Genomic DNA, 24,846 nt, shown 5'->3' with positions numbered 1-24,846 from the left:
CCTTAAACTGTCAGAATGAGAGTTCAGTCTCTAGGACTCTTCCTGAAGTTACCAAAGAACAGGATAAGTTTGCTTAGAAGCATAATTTTAGTGAGGACATTTTCATGCTCCCTAAAGGATGAAAATTCATTCAAGTACAAATAAAACTGATCTTGAAGTATTTCTGGAGTATTGTTTTTGATGTAAAAATACAAGCATCCAGTTGTTTGGAAGAAAATCTGACAGTGTTACCTTTGCTAGAGAGTTTGGTGCTCTTCTTCTGCTGGGTGGCAGAAGGTCCTTTCTTCTTGATCTTCAGGCTCTGGAGCAGCAGGGTCTTGCTGGTCCGCATCTGAGCATCTGAACTGCCTCTGCTGGTGCTGGGGCTGTCATCATCAGACTTTTGCTTATCACTGGCCATCTTGATGAAGTTATCACTTGGAAAACTTTTTTAAAGAGGAAAAAGAAAGAGTCAAAAAATGTTAATCTAATAAATCAATCAACAGCATTTCCTTACCTTAATATCCCCAAATTGTATCTTTATAAAAAGGCTTCAAAAATGTTCACATTTAATGTACGGCAATATTACTGGGGAGACGATGAGTCTTACAATGCCAGCATTCAGGGATTTACCGAACTCAAGTTAGAAAATCCACTCACATTTTTTTCCATCCCTTGAACAATCTATCAATTGTCTACTTTCTCAGAAGGTATGAAACAGATTTGCCAGGGAACTTAAGTCAACGAACATTAACAACATATGACACACTGTAAATAACAGATTTTGCTCAAAAATGTTAAAAAGTCACTACACATCTAAATATTCACAGACTGACATGGGTTAGAGCTACCAAATTCCCTTTCCCAGAGGAAAACATACCCTGTTAATCGCCCATATGCTTATTTAAGGTGAGCATTCCTCTTCTATGCACCTAAAACCTTTAAACATAACACTCAAACTCAACTAACAAGCTGCCTAGCCTTTTCTATGGCCAGCAGTGAAGATTCAAGCGGCCAAGACCCAGCTGCCACTCTGGGAAAAGCAGAATCCAAACTGCGCTTTATGCACAGCTCCCCACATCACCAAGGTTCCTTGCTCAATCTTTACATCACAGGTGACATTTTATCCAAAATTAATGAAAAGGGGGAGGTAAAAAAAGTTTATTCTTTAAGGGGCTAAATTTGGTCATTTAAATTGGTTGAAAAAGTTTTTAAGTTATTGTAAAATTCATTTTAAATTGAGAGACTTTAATGTTAGTAAGAAGTGGTTTTGTATGTTAAAATCTTTTCCCTCCTGTATTCATTATGCATCTTAAGATATGGTAATATACATGAAGAACTATATTTTTAAAATACTTAATTTAGTTTGAAATTATTGTAAGAAAGAAAAGATCTAAAAAGAGATCAGTGGTTTAAAATTCCATAGTGATAATGAAGTTGGAGGGAACCTCTGTACTAAGTGGATTTTAGTCTAAAGACAGTGGGAAAGCTACACTCAAATAATAATATTGGATAGCATTCAATTTATTTTTGAAAATTCATAGCTTGAGACATATCTGAAATATTTGGATTTTTCTTTCATGTTTTGATTTTCTTTTTGTCAATTTTTACATCATAGTTTAAGATGTGGTTTCATGTAAGGATACGCAACAGTTTTGTATAATACATGAAGCACTGAAGATCTGGGTGGATCTAGCTCTTTTACTTGATGTAAATTTTGAATCTGAGTTTCAGTTCTAGTTTTGCTGAATAGCTAGTGGCCTTGAGAAAGTCTTTTTGCCTTTTCAATTTTATTTTTCTTTTTTTTAACATTTTAACATTTTTAAGGTTTTTTTTTCTTTTTTTTAATTGGTTGTTCAAAACATTACATAGTTCTTGATATATCATATTTCACACTTTGATTCAAGTGGGTTATGAACTCCCATTTTTACCCCATATACAGATTGCAGAGTCTCATCAGTTACACTTACATTGATTTACATATTGACATACTCATGTCTGTTGTATTCAGCTGCCTTTCCTATCCTCTACTATCCCCCCTCCCCTCCTCTCCCCTCTTCTCTCTCTACCTCCTCTACTGTAATTCATTTCTCCCCCTTGTATTATTTTTCCCTTTCCCCTCACTTCCTCTTGTATGTAATTTTGTATAACCCTAAGGGTCTCCTTCCATTTCCAAGCAATTTCCCTTCTCTCTCCCTGTCCCTCCCACCTCTCATCCCTGTTTAATGTTATTCATTTTCTCATGCTCTTTTTCCCTACTCTGTTCTTAGTTACTCTCCTTATATCAAAGAAGACATTTGGCATTTGTATTTTAGGGATTGGCTAGCTTCACTTAGCATAATCTGCTCTAATGCCATCCATTTCCCTCCAAATTCTATAATTTTGTCATTTTTAGTCCCAATAGTTAGTTAAATGTTCATGGTTATGTAAAAATACTTCCTTGCCTGAGAAAATTTTAAAGTGGTATCATTTATATAAATTGCCTTTCTAAAGCAGTATTTATCAAAATACTTCTAAAAGTATAGCATTAAATAGTTAACTATAACCTGCCACTTTAATTGTAAAGTTGGTCCTCTAAATTATGCATTTAGAAAAGTAGAAAAACTTCATTTCTTTTCATTAAATGTCTGAGGATGTTTCAATGTACATCATGATTTCACTAGCAAATGAGTACTAGATGAAAACTTTCTCTAGATAATTAAAATATAAAGCTCTGAGATTTAAATAATTTATCAGTCCTAAAATACTATGCTTGAGCTGTGTACAGTAATCAAATAAAAATAAGGTGATACTACTTGAACACAGTAGGACAAACAGTTGTTTAAACAACAGAAATATGTTGTCTTACAGTTCTAGATACCAGAAATCTGAGATCAAGGGTCAGCAAGATGGATTCCTGGTAAGAATTCTGAAGGACAATCTCTCCAGAGCTCTCTCTTAGCTTCTAGGAGCCCCAGGAATTCTTTGCCTATAGATGGCCATCTCAATGAGTCTTCACAGCTATATGCGTATCTGTCTCTCTCTCTCTACCTCCATCTCCATTTATCTCTACTGATATAGATACATAGATGGGTGTGTCCAAATTTCCCCTTTTTCATAAAGATACCAGTCATAATGGACTAGGGCCCACATTAATAACTTAACCTTATTTATAAAGACACTATTTCAAAATTTAAGATCACATTCACATACACTGGGAGTGAGAATTCCAATGTATGTTTTGGGTGAGGGCCACAGTTTAACCCAGAGCAGGTTCTAACTAAATATCATGAGATCCCATAATCTCTTTGCTTTACCAAAATTAACAGAAAGAGTACCCTTTACCATTGTCCTAAAGATATGTAGGAGGCCATCAGTCCTGTTGGTGAAGCTGTTATCTATACAATAAAGCTTTGGAAGATGTTTAAAAAAAAAGGGGGGGGGGGAGTAAAAGCCCAAGGAAAAACAAACAAAGCGCCAAAAACAGCAACAAATTTCTGTGCCCTCATAAGGGAGCCCCAGCGCCGCCAGCGGCCACACACCTCTGCAGCCCTTTGCGGACAGAGCTCGCCACGATGGCCTCCAATTAATGGGAGCAGCCAGGCGGCCCACAGCGACTCAAAGACACCTGGGGCGCGGGCGCCCCGCAAGAACTAAGCCGCCGCCGCGGCCGCCGCCCCGACTACCCCCACGCGGACCTCAGCCCCGCCGCCCTACCTTGCCGCCTGAAGGAGCCCCGCTGCCCTGTCTCCGGGGAAAGAAGCCGCCGCCGCCGCCGCCGCCCCCGCCCCCACGCGGAACTCAGCCCTGCCGCCCTACCTTGCCATCTGAAGGAGCCCCGCTGCCCTGTCTGGGGGGGGGGGGAAGAAGCCGCCGCCGCCGCCAACCCCACGCGGACCTCAGCCCCGCCGCCCTACCTTGCCCCCTGAAGGAGCCCCACTGCCCTGTCTCGGGGGAAAGAAGCCGCCGCCGCCGCCGCCGCCCCCCCCACGCGGACCTCAGCCCTGCCGCCCTACCTTGCCGCCTGAAGGAGCCCCGCTGCCCTGTCTCGGGGGGAAAGAAGCCGCCGCCGCCGCCGCCAGCCCCACGCGGACCTCAGCCCTGCCGCCCTACCTTGCCGCCTGAAGGAGCCCCGCTGCCCTGTCTCAGGGGAAAGAAGCCGCCGCCGCCCCCACGCGGACCTCAGCCCCGCCACCCTACCTTGCCCCCTGAAGGAGCCCCGCTGCCCTGTCTCGGGTGAAAGAAGCCGCCGCCGCCGCCCCCGCCCCCACGCGGACCTCAGCCCCGCCACCCTACCTTGCCATCTGAAGGAGCCCAGCTGCCCTGTCTGTGGGGGGGGGGGGGAAGAAGCCGCCGCCGCCGCCGCCGCCAACCCCACGCGGACCTCAGCCCCGCCGCCCTACCTTGCCGCCTGAAGGAGCCCCGCTGCCCTGTCTCAGGAGAAAGAAGCCGCCGCCGCCGCCGCCCCCGCCCCCACGCGGACCTCAGCCCCGCCGCCCTACGTTGCCCCCTGAAGGAGCCCCGCTGCCCTGTCTCAGGGGGGAAAGAAGCCGCCGCCGCCGCCAACCCCACGCGGACCTCAGCACCGCCGCCCTACCTTGCCATCTGAAGGAGCCCCGCTGCCCTGTCTGGGGGGGGAAAGAAGCCGCCGCCGCCGCCAACCCCACGCGGACCTCAGCCCCGCCGCCCTACCTTGCCCCCTGAAGGAGCCCCGCTGCCCTGTCTCGGGGGGAAAGAAGCCGCCGCCGCCGCCGCCAGCCCCACGCGGACCTCAGCCCTGCCGCCCTACCTTGCCGCCTGAAGGAGCCCCGCTGCCCTGTCTCAGGGGAAAGAAGCCGCCGCCGCCGCCCCCACGCGGACCTCAGCCCCGCCACCCTACCTTGCCGCCTGAAGGAGCCCCGCTGCCCTGTCTCAGGGGAAAGAAGCCGCCGCCGCCGCCCCCGCCCCCACGCGGACCTCAGCCCCGCCACCCTACCTTGCCCCCTGAAGGAGCCCCGCTGCCCTGTCTCAGGGGGGAAAGAAGCCGCCGCCGCCGCCGCCGCCGCCACCGCCGCCAGCCCCACGCGGACCTTAGCCCCGCCGCCCTACCTTGCCGCCTGAAGGAGCCCCGCTGCCCTGTCTCCGGGGAAAGAAGCCGCCGCCGCCCCCGCCCCCGCCCCCACGCGGACCTCAGCCCTGCCACCCTACCTTGCCATCTGAAGGAGCCCGGCTGCCCTGTCTGGGGGGGGGAGGGGGAAGAAGCCGCCGCCGCCAACCCCACGCGGACCTCAGCCCCGCCGCCCTACCTTGCCGCCTGAAGGAGCCCCACTGCCCTGTCTCGGGGGAAAGAAGCCGCCGCCGCCGCCGCCGCCCCCACGCGGACCTCAGCCCCGCCGCCCTACGTTGCCCCCTGAAGGAGCCCCGCTGCCCTGTCTCAGGGGGGAAAGAAGCCGCCGCCGCCGCCGCCAACCCCACGCGGACCTCAGCCCCGCCGCCCTACCTTGCCGCCTGAAGGAGACCCGCTGCCCTGTCGGGGGGGGGGGGGGGGGGAGAAGCCGCCGCCTTCGCCTCCGCCTTCTTCGCCCAAAACGCCGCCGCCACCTTCGCCGCCCTCGCCTTCTTCGCCCTCGCCGCCGCACACGCCGCCTTCTTCGCCCACGCAGCCGCAGACGCCGCCGCCAGCCCCACCCGGACCTCAGCCCCGCCGCCCTACCTTGCCGCCTGAAGGAGCCCCGCTGCCCTGTCTCGGGGGAAAGAAGCCGCCGCCACCGCCCCCACGCGGACCTCAGCCCCGCCACCCTACCTTGACCCCTGAAGGAGCCCCGCTGCCCTGTCTCGGGGGAAAGAAGCCGCCGCCGCCGCCGCCGCCGCCGCCCCCACGTGGACCTCAGCCCTGCCGCCCTACCTTGCCGCCTGAAGGAGCGCCGCTGCCCTGTCTCAGGGGGGAAAGAAGCCGCCGCCGCCGCCCCCACGCGGACCTCAGCCCCGCCACCCTACCTTGCCCCCTGAAGGTGCCCCGCTACCCTGTCTCGGGGGAAAGAAGCCGCCGCCGCCGCCGCCGCCAACCTCAAGCGGACCTCAGCCCCGCCGCCCTACCTTGCCGCCTGAAGGAGCCCCGCTGCCCTGTGGGGGGGGGGGAAGAAGCCGCCGCCTTCGCCTTCGCCGCCCAAAACGCCGCCACCGCCTTCGCCGCCCTCGCCGCCGCACACGTGGCCTTCTTCGCCCTCGCCGCCGCACACGCCGCCTTCTTCGCCGCCGCACACGCCGCCTTCTTCGCCGCCGCACACGCCGCCTTCTTCGCCGCCGCACACGCAGCCTTCTTCGCCCTCGCCGCCGCACACGCCGCCTTCTTCGCCCTCGCCGCCGCACACGCCGCCTTCTTCGCCCTCGCCGCCGCACAAGCCGCCTTCTTCGCCCACGCCGCCGCAGACGCCGCCTTCTTCGCCCACGCCGCCGCAGACGCCGCCTTCTTCGCCCACGCCGCCGCAGACGCCGCCTTCTTCGCCCACGCAGCCGCAGACGCCGCCGCCGCCCCCGCCCCCACGCGGACCTCAGCCCCGCCGCCCTACCTTGCCGCCTGAAGGAGCCCCGCTGCTCTGTCTCAGGGGGAAAGAAGCCACCGCCGCCGCTGCCGCCAGCCCCACGCGGACCTCAGCCCCGCCGCCCTACCTTGCCGCCTGAAGGAGCCCCGCTGCCCTGTGGGGGGGGGGAAGAAGCCGCCGCCTTCGCCGCCCAAAACGCCGCCGCCGCCTTCGCCGCCCTCGCCGCCGCACACGCGGCCTTCTTCGCCCTCGCCGCCGCACACGCCGCCTTCTTCGCCGCCGCACACGCCGCCTTCTTCGCCGCCGCACACGCCGCCTTCTTCGCCGCCGCACACGCCGCCTTCTTCGCCGCCGCACACGCCGCCTTCTTCGCCCTCGCCGCCGCACACGCCGCCTTCTTCGCCCTCGCCGCCGCACACGCCGCCTTCTTCGCCCTCGCCGCCGCACACGCCGCCTTCTTCGCCCACGCCGCCGCAGACGCCGCCTTCTTCGCCCACGCAGCCGCAGACGCCGCCTTCTTCGCCCACGCAGCCGCAGACGCCGCCGCCGCCGCCAGCCCCACCCGGACCTCAGCCCCGCTGCCCTACCTTGCCCCCTGAAGGAGCCCCGCTGCCCTGTCTCCGGGGAAAGAAGCCGCCGCCGCCGCCCCCACGCGGACCACAGCCCCGCCACCCTACCTTGCCCCCTGAAGGAGCCCCGCTGCCCTGTCTCCAGGGAAAGAAGCCGCCGCCGCCGCCCCCGCCCCCACGCGGACCTCAGCCCCGCCGCCCTACCTTGCCGCCTGAAGGAGCCCCGCTGCCCTGTCGGGGGTGGGGAAGAAGCCGCCGCCTTCGCCGCCGCCGCCGCCTTCTTCGCCGCCGCCGCCTTCTTCGCCCAAGACGCCACCGCCGCCTTCTTCGCCCAAAACGCCGCCGCCGCCTTCGCCGCCCTCGCCGCCGCCGCCCTCGCCGCCGCCGCCTTCGCCGCCTTCGCCGCCCACGACGACGCCGCCTTCTTCGCCCTCGCCGCCGCAGACGCCGCCTTCTTCGCCCTCGCCGCCGCAGACGCCGCCTTCTTCGCCCGCCTTCTTCGCCCACGCCGCCGCAGACGCCGCCTTCTTCGCCCTCGCCGCCGCAGACGCCGCCTTCTTCGCCCACGCCGCCGCAGACACCGCCGCCGCCACAGATGCCTCCGCCGCCGCCTTACTTTGCGGCAGGAACGAAGCTGCTGCCTGGCTGATGCCCACAGGAACCCCAGCCCGCTGCCTTACCTCGCGGTGGAAACGAAGCTTCCCGCTGCCGACCCTAGCTGTCCCCCACGTGTACCCCAGCCCCGCTGCCTTATGTGGCGGCAGGAACGAAGCTGCCACCGCCTTCCCGGCTCCCCATATCGCCCCACCCTGCTCCCCACGCGGCCCCTAGCCCCGCGACCTTACCTGGAGCGTGAGTAGTTTCACTTGTTTGTGAATAACTACCCCCACAATAGACTTTTGTCATTTAAGAGTGCTACAGGAAATCTTTGCCTGTTTTTATGTTTAGGATTAAAGTTACAAGGAAAGTGTGAGTTTCTGCATAGGTGCACTCATAGTTATGTGCCCACCACATTCATTCACTGACTGCAGAACCATGTCCTGTGCATCAGACAGAAAATATGTGCAATATGTATCTCAGCAAAGCTAAAACCATCACCCATCACAGACTATTAGCTACTGAGAAAGTGTGGGAATCAGGAATGTTTATATTCTAAGGGTCTCCCTATCATATGTAATATATAAATATATATGTGATTTCATTAATTCTAACATGTGCCTTTTATCATCTCTAAAATCAAAATGTACCATCCAATAAATGATGTTTTCAATCATTCTTAGCCAGGCAGCAATTGTGACGCAATTATCATTGCCTGGTACTGCATGAACTTGTCCATTGCTCTTTATATTGTGATGTATGATAAAAAGCCAAGACCAAATAAGTTATTTCAATAAACATAACAAAAATTCTAAGTAACAAAAATATTATTACAGTTTAATTGGTAGTGATTTTTCTTTTATAATGGCACATAAAATAATGTTGCATCTTTGAATTAACTCTTTAATTTGATATTATAATTTATGCCATTGTTTAGCTGACAACAATTTTTCTTAGAGGCAAAATAATGATTATTTTATAATCAAACTTTCAATTTCATGTCATACGGCAAAAACACATACTAATTTTTAAGACTAGTCATTTATCAAATTGTTGGCTACGTTAAAGAACTCAGAATTATTCATATAGTTTAATGCATTTATCTATTAAGCTGGGTGTTAGACATTACAAAATGTTTATACTAGATCTGGAAAGATGATTATAGCTAATAGTTCTTAAGCACTTACCATATGTCAAGCACTATTCTCAGTTCTGTACATGTTCTAGGACTTAATCCTTTTGCAACACTATAGGGTTAATATTATAACTATCCCCATTCATTTTATATATTAAGAAACTGAGGCACGAGAGGCCAAAAATTATCGAAAGATACATAATAAGTGTGGAGACAGGATGTACATTAAGATTGTCTGACTGCAGAAACTCTGATCCCACTTAGACACTATAGTCACAAATGTTTGTCCCTGCCCTTAAGTAACTAAGTCGAACAAGAAGAAAAAATATACCAATTAAGTTTAAGAGTAGTGCCATAATGGAGTTAGATATAAAGTTCAAGGGATGTTCAGGAGAAGGATCATGTAAGTTAGTTTGTAACAACATATTTGTGTATAGTTATCTAATAAATGTCTTATTAATGAGTCTATAAATCATCAAGAGGCAGGGACTTTGTTGGTTCATTGTTGTATGGTAAGCTCTTGACACAATACATAGCACTTAATTGTTTTCATTTTGCCTCAGGGAGTGAGGAAGGCTAAAGAGAAGTAATATTCGAGGAGACACTCAATGAACATGCTGTATGGTTTTTGTAAATTTAACAATATGTTTCAAGCCTGTATAGTAAGCAAACATGTTGGCCCTGCAATTTCAATGCTCATAATTCATCCTAGAAACTATATGTAGTGCTGAGAATCGAACCCAGTGCCTCACACATGCTAGGCAAATGCTCTACTACTGAGCTACAACCCCAGCCCCCTCATTCTAAGGAAATAATAAAAATTAAGGCTCACAAACTCTAATACTTTTGTTCCAGTTGCTATTAAGGCTAGGTTTGTTAATGTAGTAGTACATAGAATAATATACCTTTTCCCATGAATAGATGTCTGAGAGTTTGAGAAAGAAGGCTGAATCAAATAGCTTTTGAATTAGCTACATATTTTAGTGTACATGTTATATCTGTTCTTCTAATACCATAGATAATGGAGACTAAGTTATACTGCCAAATGTATTAGGCATTTCATGCACCAAAAAAATAAAGCCAAATCATTATCTCATTATAACTCTGCTCCTAAAATTACCTTATTTGTTTATGGAATTCTGTAACAAATTTGTTTGAATCATTGCACCCAAAAATCCCATAGTACTACTGACTTGGGAAAGGGGATTGGGAGTGTGCAGTAATAAGGTTTGAAATTTATAACTTGCCATGTTAGGCTGTAAACCTAGCCAAGTTTTTTAAAAGACAATTTGAGACACTAATAAAACTTCTGCCAAAATAATCTTTTGCAGAGCCAAAATAACTTTAGATATGATAAACTGGCCCCAATACATGAACTTATGAAACAAATTGGCTATCTGTAGTTCTGATATTGCTCTTTGCTTGAAAAGTATATATGGGAGAAAGCAATATTTTGTACAGCAAGTGGCAGAAATTCAGTCAGGCTTCCAAATAATGATAATTTATATTCATATAGAATGTGTAACTTCTAAAGATTCTTCACAAAATTCTTTATTTGGTTTCTATGGTTATTTAAAGAAGTCACTTCACTTTTTTTTTCACTTCACTTTTTGGTAATATTCTTTCTTTTTCTTTTTTTTTTTCCAATGCTGGGGACTCAATCCCAGGGCCTCATGCATGCTAGGTAAGTGCTGTACCACTGATCCACATCACCAGCCTGATAATACTCTTTATTAAATAAATTTTTATAGCTCAAACAGTGTGATAATAAGGTAATTTGAGAGAGAATTTATGATTGGTTGTGAGAAATGATCACCATGCTGTCAGGAAATATAAGGTAAGTCACTATAATGTTTATATCTGAAATTATTGCTGTTTCTAATTAGCATATTTATCTCTGCCTCAGATTCTACATCATTATCCTTCAAGACTCCACTTTACATATCTCCTTAATGTTATATTCTCTAAATAGACTATTGGCAACCACAATAATAAACACTGCATAAGAGGAAAATTTTACCTCTTAAAAGGAAAGAGTTGTCTACTGGGACTTGATGTGAACAAATGAATATTCATTCAAATAAACATCTATTACTTCTGCAAGCCATTGCAATAAATCAGTTTTAATAGGCTGTACAGAGATGAATATCATATCACCCTCCCTCACCCCAAATCAATCTCTTATAATGGGATCCCTTTGTTTGGATTTTATATAATACCCACTACATGAAAATACACTGTAGTTACTTAGCTCAGGCAACCTACAGAGCCTGTGCATATGCTTCTGATATCAGTCCCTAGTGGCTGTTTGCAATTATTTGGTATTTGCAACACACAACTTAGGTGAGTTTATTAAGTTTTGTGGTTGTTAAGGCTGCAATATTGATCCTCATTTGCAGTGTCTTTTTAGTAAGCAGGTGCATGTTCTTGTAGCAAATTGAATACCTGTGCACACACAGATAAATGTATGTATATGCAAACTCATATATATAAATATATATATATATATATATATATGTGTGTGTGTGTGTGTGTGTGTGTGTATATACACACACACACACTCACACACACATATATAAACTTTGCTTTACTAGAGTGATTACCTCAGATTGAGTTATTAATTCAAACATTATTTATATCGGACTAGGCATGGATTGCCAGGTGCTGCTTGGAATTTTCCTCAAACAACAACCTTACATGACTGTTATTTGAATATGCTCACATAGTTAATGTACAAATATAATTTATTAGTATCTTATGTTCTTCAAAGGAATTAAGAAGTTTTATAATTCTATAAACTATTCTTCTTCAACCTACATTATGGATGTTTTGTGACATAAGTAGGTAGAGTAAGCCATTAGCCTTTGGAGATTAAATTCAACCTTTATCCTTTCTTGCCTTCCCAGACTTGAAGTAATGCAGAGGAAATTTCTATGCCTCTAATGATTCCTTAATCTGTCTGGCAACCAGCTCTCATCTTGTGGGCATGTAGAAGTAGCACTCAGTCACCAGTCCTTATGAGTATACAGAAGGCGCTTAGACCACTGGAGATTTCAAAGGGTGTAGGAGCGATGAGTCAAGAACCAGGTACAAATACCTAGTATTTAATTTTTATTGTACCACAGAAAGACATTGCCATTGTTTTTTAAAGGTTTGCTGCCCACCATACATCTTTTGTCCCTGGTTTCCTTTTATACTGTCTTCCTTTATATTTTATTGATTTTTTATAGTGATATGCTTTGATTTCTCTTTCTTTTCCATATCTTTATTGTGATTACACTCAGACTTACCTAAAATATTATATAGTTATAACAGTCTACTTCAAGCTAATAAAAAACCTCAATTGCATTTAAAAACCACATGATTAATCCTTTCCATGGACTTTATATTATTAACATCATAATTTATATCATTTTGTTTTGTGTAGCCATGAACATATTTTATACAGTTGTTTTTAAGACTTTTGTCTTTAACTTTTGTACTAGAATTGAACAGCAATTGCCACAGTACTGTTACAATGTTATATTATTCTGCATTTATCTATGCATTTACCTTCAATAGAAAGTTTTATACTTACATATGCATTGATGGTGCTATTAAGCTTTGGTTTGTTTTAACTTGAAGAATTTTCTTTTAACATTTCTTGTAAGACTGGTCTTGTAATGATAGACTTCTTCAACTTCGTTTGGGAATCTTTATGTCTTATTCAACTTTAAAGGACAGTTTTGTCAGATATTATATTCTTGGTTGTTGCTTTTTACCTTTCTGCATTTTGAAAATGTTCCACTGCCCTTTTGTGTGCAAAGTTTCTGTTGAGACATCCATTGACTATCACAGGGAAGTTTCCCTGTATGTGATATGTCACTTTTCGCTGAATGCTCTCATGGTTCTCTTTGTGTCTGACTTTTCACAATTCAATTGTAATTTCTCTCAATGTGGAATTCTTTGGGTTCATCTTATTTAGATTTCTTTGGATTTCATAAGTCTAGTTGTTCCTTTTTTTAAAAAATTTCAGAAGATTTTTTCCCCATTATTTCTTTGAGTAAGTTTTTGGGTCTGTCTTTTCCTTCTTGGACATTCATTGTATATATTGGTCTACTCAATGGTGTAGTCACCAAGCTTTCATCATTCTTTTTCACTTTTTTTTTTCTTTTTATGCAATTGACTGGGTAATTTCAAATGACCTGTCTTCAAATTCAGTGATTCTTCAGCTTGATCTAGTATGATGTTTTGATGCAGACTAAATTTCTCTATTGAATTTTTCAATGGAGTTACTGTTTTCTTTAGAGTCTAGACTTCTTTTAGCTCATATGTATCTTTGCTAAAATTTTCATTTTCTTTATGCATTTTTCCAAGTTAATTTTGAATACTTTGCCAGGTAATTTATATATTATGTGTCAGTAAAATTGGGGTCTTGTAGTTTCATCTTGTTCCTTTTGGAGAGACATGTTTTCTTATTTGTTCATTTTCCTTGTCTCTTAGTGTTAGTACCTGCACATTAGAAAAAGCAACCACCTTTTGCAGTCTTCATAAACAGGATTTATATAGAACAAGACCCTCAGTAGGAAGCCCTGCCAGGGACCTTTCAAACTCTCTATGTATGTGTCTTTGCTGGATTTAGTTGTATAAATTCCCAGTTAAGGAAGTTATTGTTTTTCTATTTTTTTTATTGGTTGTTCACAACATTACAAAGCTCTTGACATATCGTATTTCATACATTAGATTGAAGTGGGTTATGAACCCCCAATTTTACCCCAAATGCAGATTGCAGAATCATGTCGGTTACACATCCACAATTTTACATAATGCCCTATTAGTAATTGTTGTATTCTGCTACCTTTCCTATCCCCTACTATCCCCCCTCAAGGAAGTTATTTTTATGTTTGCATTTCTTTATTTCTTTCCTTCATGAATTCACAATCTTCTGCTGCTTCTGGTTTCCGTCTGTGGTACCACTGGTTTTCTGGTGCAGCAGGACCCCTGGACTCTTTTGAGGTCTCAGAGGCACACAGACATCTAGATTATACCAGGTCTCATTCACACTCTGAAAACAGTGAGACTGAAGCCAGTTCTGAATGTATGGCATATTTTTCTTTCTTCTCTCTTCATTGCAGAGATGAGCCAGGCTCTGAGATTCTCATTGATTGTTTTGTGCTGAGCCAGGAGAGGGTGGAAGATGACTGCATAGTAGTCCAAACTTTGCCTTTATTCTCAGTGACCCTCATGTATCTAGAATATGTCTTGTCCCATCAGTGCTCTTAGATAGGTGAGATAAAGTCAGTCCCTCAGATAGCTTCTGAAAATGCTGGAACATTGCATGCTTGATCCAGCTCTTCCCTTGCAGGGAAAAACTGATATTTGTTTATTTCTTTACCCCCTTTATTGAACAACAAAGACAGGATATGATAATTACTTACTTGATAGTCCAAATTGCCACCTTTTCCCCCCTGTGTCTCAGGTATCTAGAATGTTCCAGGTCCCATCAGTGCTCTAAGACAAACAAGACAGAAGCCAGTCTTTCGGCAGCCCCTGAAAAAGTTGAGAACTTATACATACAGTCCAATCCTTTTCCTCCTCAGGAACTGGAATTTGGTGGTTTCCATCTGCTTGCTTTTCAGTTCTACTGAAGTTGAGGGGCTGAGGCAGGTGCATACTTGCTACCATCTTTGTTCTCAGTGTCTCCAAGATGTCCACAGCATGCCAGCTTCTCACTTGCTTCAAGGTAGGTGAAAAGGAACCAGTCCCTTGGGTAGAATTCAGTCCCTGAAAAATTTGGAATGTTGGACACGCAGTCCATCCCTTTCCCTCCCCATGAGGAACCTGGGATTTGGGGGTTTCAGCAGTGAACTCTGCACTGAGCCTTGGGGAGGTTAAAGGGCATACTTGCTTAATAGATATCCTTCACACTGTTCTTTTTGTTCTCAGAGACTCTCACCCAGGGTTCCTTTCTGTTAGGTCAGATTCATGCAAGAAGTAAAGTACCCAAGGGTTACCCTTGGGTAGCCCTTAGGAAAGTCAGAAAATTGGATTTGGATGTACAGTTCAGACCCACCCTTCCCTCCTCAGGAAGAAGTTGATGCTGCAGTTTCCTAGTGATCCTCTGACACTGTGCTGGGAAAGGACTTATGTTGTTAGGGTTTCATGGGTTTTGCTACCAGTTTCAATGTGGCTATTTTTATGCTTCTCACAAAATAGGATTCTTCATTTTTCACAAAGAGGCTTGATCCGTGTTTCTTTGAATCTGTGTGTCCAAGAGGGAAGGAAAGGCCAAAGCTTCTCATACCATTTCTCTGAGGTCACCTCCCAGTTTTTCTTTCTGCTTGGCTTTCTTTGCTTTCCTTCTGCCTTCTCCCTGCGGAGCTGTGTTTCCTCCCAACACTGTCATGTTACTGGACTAGTTTGCCTACCTTATTGCATCTAGCATAATCAAATCTCATGAAGATCTGTCACAGGCTCATATTCATGTACATGTTTATGAATACTCATCTATCTGAATTTGGCAGTATTTACAAATATGCTTTTCTGCATTTTCTGACTCAATAACACATTGTGGGAATTTTTTTTTTTTGAGTTACTAAGTATGGTTCTATTGTATAGTGGCTATGTAACATTCCACTATGAAAGTGCACCATTATTTTCTTCTTTTTCCTACTGAAGGTAATTACCTTATCTCTACTTTTTCCCAGTACAAATATTTGCATATGTGTTTGCAGATACTGAGGCTTTTATTTTGATGGGAATTTTCAGGAGTGGAATTTCTTAACCAAAAGGTTTTTTACCACTACACTTTCCTAATATCCTCCTTTACTGTATTTGCAGGGAAATGTGTTGTTCTCCTGTTCACATCCTCAAATAGTCCCTGTGACTTTTCTGAGCTCCAGGAGTTATTTGGCTGCACACCTCTAGAGAGGATTCAGTAGTCATCAGTTTCCAATTTCGAAGGTGGAACAGAGCAGGGCTATTGCTGACAAGTCAGTTTCTACATTGGGGCTCTTGTCCTTGTTCTTACTGATGGGAAACTCAAGCTGAGCCTGTGCCCACCTGGCCATCCAGTGAGAGCCATCACAGCAGGTGAGAACTCTGTATGGTCATCAGTGTCCTTACTCATAAGTCTGAAAGCAGTCATCTTTGAAATAAATTTATAAAATGAATCAATGAGATATTTATAATCCCACTAGAACTAACTATAGATTCTGTTTCCTTTTAAATAAGAAGTTCTAGGTTGCATGTGGTGAGTCAGCATGACATAAGTCTGTCTACATGAAAGTATGGTTGTCACAGAATTTAAAATGTGACTCCTATCTGAAGTTGAGGGTTGGTAACCAGAAGTAAACTTGAAACACTAGAAGACATTAGCCTAATCCTGGGTAGTCTTGAGAAAAATAGATGTGTCTCTTTTACCTGTCTTTCAAACCTACATACTCAAGGATTATCAAAATACAGACAGTCTGGTACTTAGAATAGTTTGACTTATGATTTTTTCAGCTTTATGATGATGCAAAAACCGCATACATTTGGTAGAAATCATACTTTGAAATTTTAATTTTGATCTTCTCCTTGCCATGCAGGTTTATTGCAAATGCTGTCTTAGTACTAGGCAGCAGAAGCCAGCTTTGTCTCCTAGTCAGCCCTGTGATCACAGGGGAAACAACCTACACTAACACCTTGCAGTGTTCTGTGAGTTCAGTGGGTTTTTTGGATACAGGCATTTGATAAATTAAATGAGATATTCAATGCTTTATTATAAAATGGGTTTTATACTAAAGGCTAAGGTACGTGTTCTGAGCACGCTTAACTTAGGTGAGGGTAAGTTATAATGTTCTGTAGATAAATTAGGTTTGTTAAACAAACTTTCAACTGTGATATTTTCAACTTATGATGGGTTTACTGGGAGGTAAAATCATTGTAATTTGAGGAATACCTATAATTTAAGATATATTTCTTCCTCTTCTGTCAGAACAAGTACCTCAGATGAAGGCTACTTGTTTTAGATGCAACCTCCTATACCTGTAGAGTATAATATCTTTGAACATTGGGGATAATTTTTCATTTGAGCATTAATGACAATTTGAACTCAACTTGAACAAGGGAATGTCACTCCATGAATGTTGAATATGGAAAGAATGTCTTGCTTATTGGTTTGAAAATCTGGGAGTGAAAATAAATTTTCTTTTTCCTTTTATAAACCAAAAGTTCTTGACCACCAGCATGGTGAGTTCCCTTGTGAACTAAACTGAAGGCACTAATTCAGTCAGTGTTTTGCCTAAATCTTGGTTCATTTAGCATTACAATCTGTATGCAATATTAGCTGGAACTGTTGTTTTCTCATGGATACAGGTTACCATGTGTGTGTGCGCGCGCATGCATTTGTGTATGTGTATACACACATATTTATATATCTGTGTGTGTGTGTATGTATGTATATATATATATATATATATATATATATATATATATATATATATATATCTTTTTTGTTGGCCATCACTATTATTAAACACTTTTTTTTTGTTTTGGGAGGGTGGCACTCTAGACTGTGAACCCAGGGCCTTGCACATGCCAAGCGAGTGCTCTGTACTGAACTACACTTCCATCCAGGTTGAATGGCTTTTAAACTTCTACAATGTAATATATACTATTTTCTCCCCTTAAACAAAATGAAGATAAATCTCTCCTGGTATTTGATGCTTAAATTTGATATAGATGAAAAATAAGACTGAATACAAATTTTTTACCACATTTTTAAGTTAGAAGCATTACATGGAAAGACAATAAGAATTTTTTTTCCATTTAGAGTTCTTCTCCTAGCTCTAGGGTTACACAGTTTCTTTCTGAATTCTATTTCAGAGTTAATATCATCAAATATATTTTAAGCATCTAACCTAAATACTCTTATTCTTGTTTTAGCTCTTCTAACTCTCTAGAGCAGGATCTATGATTTTGGGGGGTCACATTAGAAATATGACCTACATAAGAGAATTATGAGTCCCCCAAACCAAGTCACTAGTGAGAGACAAGCAGAAAGGAGAAAGCTGGTTTGAAGATCATTTGTAGGACTTTATGTGCTCATTGGACAAGGAATACTAAAATATGATAATTAGATGTAAATTGAACTTCAACAGGAAGTAAGACCATATTTTATTTGGAGATTATCTCTCCACTGGGCTATTAAATGACATCTGGCTGGGCATGGTGGTGCATGCCTATAATCCTAGCAACTTGGGAGGTTGAGGTAGGAGGACATGAATTCAAAGCCAACTTCAGCAAAAGTAAGGTACTAAGCAACTCAATGAGAGCATAACTCTAAATAAAAATAATAAAAAATAAGGCTGGGATGTGGCTCAGTGGTTGAGTGCCCCTGAGTTCAATCCCTAACCCTTGCCCCAAAACATGAAAAATAAAAGATAAATAACTTCTGTTTCTATCCTTATAAAACTGTAACCAAGGAGTGGGGTAGCTGGGTTAAATGGTGGTTTCATTCCAAATTTTCTAAGGAATCTCCATTTGCAGTCAGTCCCACCAGCAATATATGAGTGTACCTTTTCCCCATATCCTCACTGACACTTATTTGTATTCTTGATAACTGCCATTCTGACTAGAGTGAGATGAAATCATAGAGGAGTTTTGATTTGCATTTCTCTAGTTACTAGAGATGTTGAACATTTTTTCATAAATTTGTTGATTGACTGTATATCAGCTCCTTAGCCCATTTATTATTGGGTTATTTATTTATTTTTCTGGTGTTGAGTTCTTTATATATCTTTATATATCCTGGAGATTAGTGCTCTATCTCATGTGTGTGGCAAAGACTTTCTCCCACTCTGTAGGCTTTCTCTTCAGATTATTGGTTGTTTCCTTTGCTGAGAGGAAGCTTTATAGTTTGACTCTGTCCTATGTATTGATTCTTGATTTACATTATTGTGCTTTTAGGCAAAAAAAAAACTTCATTCTTCATACATACCAGAAACATATTTGAGGTTTACAAAAGAGAACTGTCCTTTTTTGTGCCTGATTACTAAATATTGTGCTGTTGTTAAAATGTCCTTTGGCAAAAGTTGGTCACATGCTCAACTCAGATTCAAGGCCGAGATGTAGTCTGTGCCTGTGTTTGGAAAGATCTGCAGTGTCACATCACAAGGGTGTGAAAGGATGGAGTGGAAATGTGTATCTGCCTATGGTCATTGTAAGCAGTTTATATCCTGGTCATGTATGAAATCAATCTTATGATTTTGTGAGAAGCAAAACTTTTTTCTGATAAAGAGAAGCATTGAAAATGTACCTGTCACAAATGCATGAGAATTAGTAGCATGTACTGCACTTACTGACTTGTGGTTGAAAGTTAGTTGACTTTGAGAATAGACTCCACAGTATTTGGTCCTGTTGAAATGTTTCTGTTGACTGTTATCCTTCATCTTTTCCTTTACTATATTAGTGTGAGATGGACATTTTATTTTGACTGAATGTGGAAACAGAAGTGTGTCTATACTTCTTTAGGTATTTGCCCAGCTACTGTGAACATGGGGGTAAATGTTCCCAGTCTTGGGACACTTACTCTTGCACCTACACTCACATTTGCTATGTGGGAACCACCTGCCAGTCCTGTAAGTTCCACTACCCCCTGCCTCTCCTTTCTATTCTGATGTCCCATTCATTATTTGGTGCATATGTGTTTGTGTCTGTGCACCTATGTACCAGAAAATAAGAAGCAATAGTTTTTCACAGACTCATTTTTGGCTGGTTTAATTTGATCAATTTTATTTCCCAATGATATTAAAGTAGCTTTAAAAATTAATAGTATCAAATACAACAGCATAGGGAGAAAAAAGTTTAAAAAAAGAACCAGCAAATGGAAAATAAGTGTGGTAAAATAAAATATAACGGGAAGTTAAAAATAAATAAACTGCAACCAGAACACACAGTGAGATATCTTGTTCTATTCCTCAATCTGAGCACACATATAGCTCTCAGTTCTTGTCTTCCAAAGACAAGGTGTGGCCAGGATGTCAACATGAAGTTGAATGAGGAACACCTCAGAAGTATCAGATAGGGTGCAAATGTGGCAGTAGTTCTCAATGATGAAGAGAAAACAGGGAAACTTTCAGGTCCTGTCCAGTATTGCTCTTGTTTGATGGTGAAGGAGATGGAAAGAATTAACACATCTGCAGAATTTACCATATGCCTTCCCAGTTTTAGTCCTCTGCATATTTTAACTCCTTGAATCCTCAAAACAAGCATAGGAGGTAAAGTCATTATTACTTACACTTTGCACATGAGGGAGGAAGGAGGCTGAAGAGATTGACAGTGACTCATAGATCTGAACCTGGAGCCAGGGATGTTAACTGCCACCCATCTTCTTCCTCAAGAATTATTCTATCAGTTTTCAAGCTAACAAAACTTTATTGACCACTAATTATTAGCTTCTAGAAGCATATGACCGAGCCCCTGAAATACTCATGTTTTTCTAATTATTAACTTTTATTCTGTTTGTTTTAGAATTTTTGTTTATTTCTTTGTTTTAAATTTGTGTGTCACTCCTGATGTTTGGAGTCCTGCCTCTACAGCACTTCCCTTCTTCTTTGGTCTTTAGAGGAGGAGCATGACATTTCAAGACTGCCTCCTTCAGTTTCTCCTGCTGGGGGAATACCACCATTGTACCATTAAAAACCCTTCCACGGACCTGGTGCATTAGTACATACCTGTGAGAGAATAAGACAAGATGACACTAAGTTCAAGGCCAGCCTTGGCAACTGAACAAGAGCCACAGCAACTTAGTGAGATCCTGTCTCAAAATAAAAACTATACAGGACTGGGGATATAGCTTAGTGGTGGAACAGTTTTCTAGTATGTATAAGGCCCTGGGTTTAATACCCAGAACTGGGGGGAGAAACCCAACTATTCCATGTGAATGAATTCTATTCCCATATAAACTGTGAGATGTAATGCAGAACTTTGTATGAACTGAATCCCAGGGATCTAGTGTCAGTTTGGAATGAGACCCCTGGGTTTCCAAATGTGGGAGTTCCACAGAGAAGCAAAAGAAGGTGACTCACCCCACTACATATCCAGTGATAAGTTCCATTTGTATGTCCACTTACTTTTACTTTTCTAGGTAAGAATTTGCTAAGGAAATCCTCACTTAAAAGAGACCCTCATTGCTATACAAAATTACATATAAGAGGTTGTGAGGGGAATGGGAAAATAAACAAGGAGAGAAATGAATTACAGTAGATGGGGTAGAGAGAGAAGATGGGAGGGGAGGGGAGGGGGGATAGTAGGGGATAGGAAAGGTAGCAGAATACAACAATTACTAATAGGGCATTATGTAAAATTGTGGATGTGTAACCGACGCGATTCTGCAATCTGCATTTGGGGTAAAATTGGGGGTTCATAACCCACTTCACTCTAATGTATGAAATATGATATGTCAAGAGCTTTGTAATGTTGTGAACAACCAATAAAAAAAAAATTTAAAAAAAAGGGACTGGGGGCTGGGGATGTGGCTCAAGCGGTAGCGCACTCGCCTGGCATGCGTGCGGCCCGGGTTCGATTCTCAGCACCACATACCAACAAAGATGTTGTGTCCACCGAGAACTAAAAAATAAATATTAAAAATTCTCTCTCTCTCTCTCTCTCTCTCTCTCTCTCTCTCTCTCTCTCTCTCTCTCCCCCTCTCTCTCTCTCTCCCTCTCTCACTCTATCTTTAAAAAAAAAAATAAAAAAAATAAAAAAAATTAAAAAAAAGGGACTGGACATCTGATCTCGGAAACTTTGGGCTAAGGATATGGCCACAGTCGCAGAGTTAGAACTGAGATGGTTTCTTTTACTCACAGGCTCTCCCATCACAGTAGAAAAGTGTTTTAGACAAAGCAGATACCTACTAAATGTGTTTGTTATCAGTAGCTGATCTAAACATAAATCCATGTAATACTGAGGAAAAATGAAAACTTGACTGATAAATGTAAAGGATCTTCACTCTATGGCCCATGATTTGGTTTGTTAACTGATTCAGTTTTATTGTGATTCTTCTAATGGTACACCAAAATAAAGTTGGATAATGCCAAATCAAAACCAAGTGATCCTGGGGCCATTATTTTTTGGTGGAGTACAGGACAGGGATTGGAGTTCCAAGTATAAAATTAATGCATACATAAATTCTCGTTTAGATTAATTTTTCCCAATCATCCTTCCTCTCCCTTTGTTCTTATAGGCAATTTGAACCCCAGCCCAAATGTGTGCATGCATCACTCTGGGCTATTGTCCTAGGTGGTTATTAGCATGTTTGTTTATTCATAGAATGTAAGTGGCCAAAATTCAAGCATGATGGGGAAGGATCCATGTTTTCTGTACTTCCATCAGTTGGAGATGGTATTAGTTGGACTCTTGATTTGGAGTTCTCTGATTTGACACATTGGATCATTCCTTTGTCCTCCTTATTCTGTGAGATGAGAGAAAAGAAATTTCTATACACATCCCTGGGTCATTCTTAACTATTTGAAATGAGGGGAATATATAATGTTAAACTATATATATATATATATATATATATGTTATATATGTGTACATATATAATATATGCAGATACATATATTTATGCATATATAAATACACAGTACTATATAAATACATACTATGTGTGTGTGTGGATATATGTTTATATGTGTATATATACACATCTGCCTATACATACAGAGAGACAGGGAGAGCAGTCACTGTGGAATGGCCTAAGTTTGTATCCTCAGTCCTACTAGAATCTCTTGTCTTGATGTCACTTGCATAACCACTGCCCAAGTCTGTCTGTGTGGACACCTCATCTGATGCTTTTGCATTTCTTTCCTGGCAGCTATGGCCTGCATTTGAGGTTTTCCAAAGTGTTTTCCCATCAAGGTAATGTGTGACCCACACAGGAAATGGCATAGGTTGACTATTCATTTAAAATTATGCTAAATATTAATTAGGTTCACCATCTGGAGATTTAATCACTTGCCTTGTACATAACAAAGATTTATTGGTTGTGAATCAGGATAAATTAAAATGAAAAAGACAAAAATATTTTTAATTTCATTTTTTGATAATCATTTGCAAAGCATTTAAGAAAGTATCTTTTTAAAATGAACTTAAAATGGCATGAAGAGTCACTGATGTGTACAGTTCAACTCATTGGAAAATTTGTTTTAACATATAAATTGTTTTAAGTAAGCAAAAGGTGTAATTACTGAGTAAAGTGTAAAAAAAAATCAATCATCAGTAGATAAAAACAGTATTTAGGCAGGTTAAGCCAAAACACTTGAGATCCTTGGACTAGACTAGAATAAGTCTAATTTGCTTGATTTTGAAAATAAGGATGTGTAGGATTTTGATCAGTGATATCCCCAAATCTTTCACTCTGTGCCTCTGAATCATCCTGCTGCATAATTGAGATGAAAGGACACTGTCCTAGAGAAGACGTGACCAAGAATGATGCAGGATGAGTCTTGTGGGAGAAAAGTTCCACTCCATGAGCAACATGGAGGGGCCCATTTTCTCAAAGCCCTCTGTAACACTGTGTCTTCTTTGTAGCCCTGTACAAGTGGTCATCTGAAGCCTACAAGCACAGCAGAAATTCTTCAGGCCTCTACTACATTGATTCAGATGGAAGTGGCCCTCTGGGACCAGCTCTTGTGACAGGTATGTTAAGCTCTTCTGTAGTAGTTAAATTCCAATGAGTGTTTGGTGTGTGCAAAACCAAAATTAAGAAAGTCAAGCATTTACTTAGTTGACATGCTTGTTAAATGTGCATTGTGATTGTAATGTAATGGCCAATAAATATTAAGAAAATGTTGGAAAACAGTTAAAATGTGGTGTTGAAGGACAGTTTTGGTGGGTATTTTATTATTGGTTAGAAAGTTTACTTTTGTTACTGTTGTTTTGATGCCAACACTGTGAGCACTTTGGTTAATAATCCACTGATATTCCTTTAAATATTACCTTGTATTTGATGTTCTCCTTTTAAAGTTATTTCTTTACCTCTGAGAGTTGACATGTTGATTGCAATCTGTTTTTGTTTGTATTTCTTGGATTCATGATATCATGACACATTGAATTTTTTGAATTTCAATATTTATTTTATCCCCCAGATTTAGGAAGTTTATAACCACTATTTCTTTTTTTTTAAGAGAGAGAATTTTTTAATGTTTATTTTTTAGTTTTTCGGTGGACACAACATCTTTATTTTATTTGTATGTGGTGCTGAGGATCAAACTCAGTCCCACGTGAATGCCAGGTGAGCACGCTATTGCTTGAGCCACATCCCCAGCCCACCATTATTTCTTTAAATAAAAAAATGTGGTGTTCAAAAGATTGTGTCCTTATTTTCGGCAAATGTTCTTTCCTTGTAAAATAATAACTGATATCTTTGCTTATTAGTCTAAAAGGAAAATGGATAAAAGAATTTTATTACATCAATAAATGTGAAAGACTTCAGAGAATCTTTACTATTTTTTTTCTATAGTGATGGAATGGAGATAGAGCTTGCGACTTCACATGTGCTAGGCAAATGCTTTACAGCTGAACTTCATTCTGAGCCCTCTATTCACTTTCTAGATTTATGAAAATGTCCTCTTTACTTTCTTTTGAATCTTTCTAAAATATTTTATTTTATTCTCTGGATTTATTGAGGTATAACTGACAAATAAAGTGATATGTACTTAAAATATACAACCAGACATTTTGAAATGTGTAAACATGGTGAAATGCTTGCCCTTGTTAAGCAGTTAGCATAGTTATCACCTTATGCCTTTTATAATTCTTTATTTCATTCTTTCTTTTCTTTGGTGAGACAATTGAGATTTACTCTCTTAGTAAATAGCACCTAAACACTACAGTGCTGTTATTATAGTCATCATACTGCATATTACATTATCAGAGCTAATTTATTCTTCATATCTGAAACTTTGTACCCTTTGACCAACATCTCTCCATTTCCCCCTTGCTCAAGCCCAGAAACTGCCACTCTACTCTGGGTGTCTTATTTAGATTCACATAAGCACATGAATTTTCTGGAAGATAATAAATATTTCTAAATCATACA

The 24,846-nt window shown here is 42.7% G+C and overlaps 1 protein-coding gene across 1 annotated transcript; it reads left to right on the top strand.

The window, feature by feature from the left end:
* Positions 1 to 538: 538 nt before the first annotated feature.
* Positions 539 to 24,374, top strand: LOC308645809 (uncharacterized protein; the record flags this gene model as incomplete). Its single annotated transcript, XM_081288212.1, has 4 exons — positions 539 to 621; positions 7,596 to 7,900; positions 23,337 to 23,444; positions 24,268 to 24,374. The coding sequence occupies 4 exons, from the start codon at positions 539 to 541 to the stop codon at positions 24,282 to 24,284; spliced, it is 513 nt and encodes a 170-aa protein (XP_081144338.1). The 3' UTR covers positions 24,285 to 24,374.
* Positions 24,375 to 24,846: the final 472 nt, after the last annotated feature.

Source organism: Spermophilus citellus (assembly GCF_964194105.1).
Source record: "Spermophilus citellus genome assembly, chromosome: 1".
In the NCBI taxonomy this organism is placed as follows: domain Eukaryota; kingdom Metazoa; phylum Chordata; class Mammalia; order Rodentia; family Sciuridae; genus Spermophilus; species Spermophilus citellus.
This window is presented reverse-complemented; position numbering and strand designations above follow the sequence as displayed.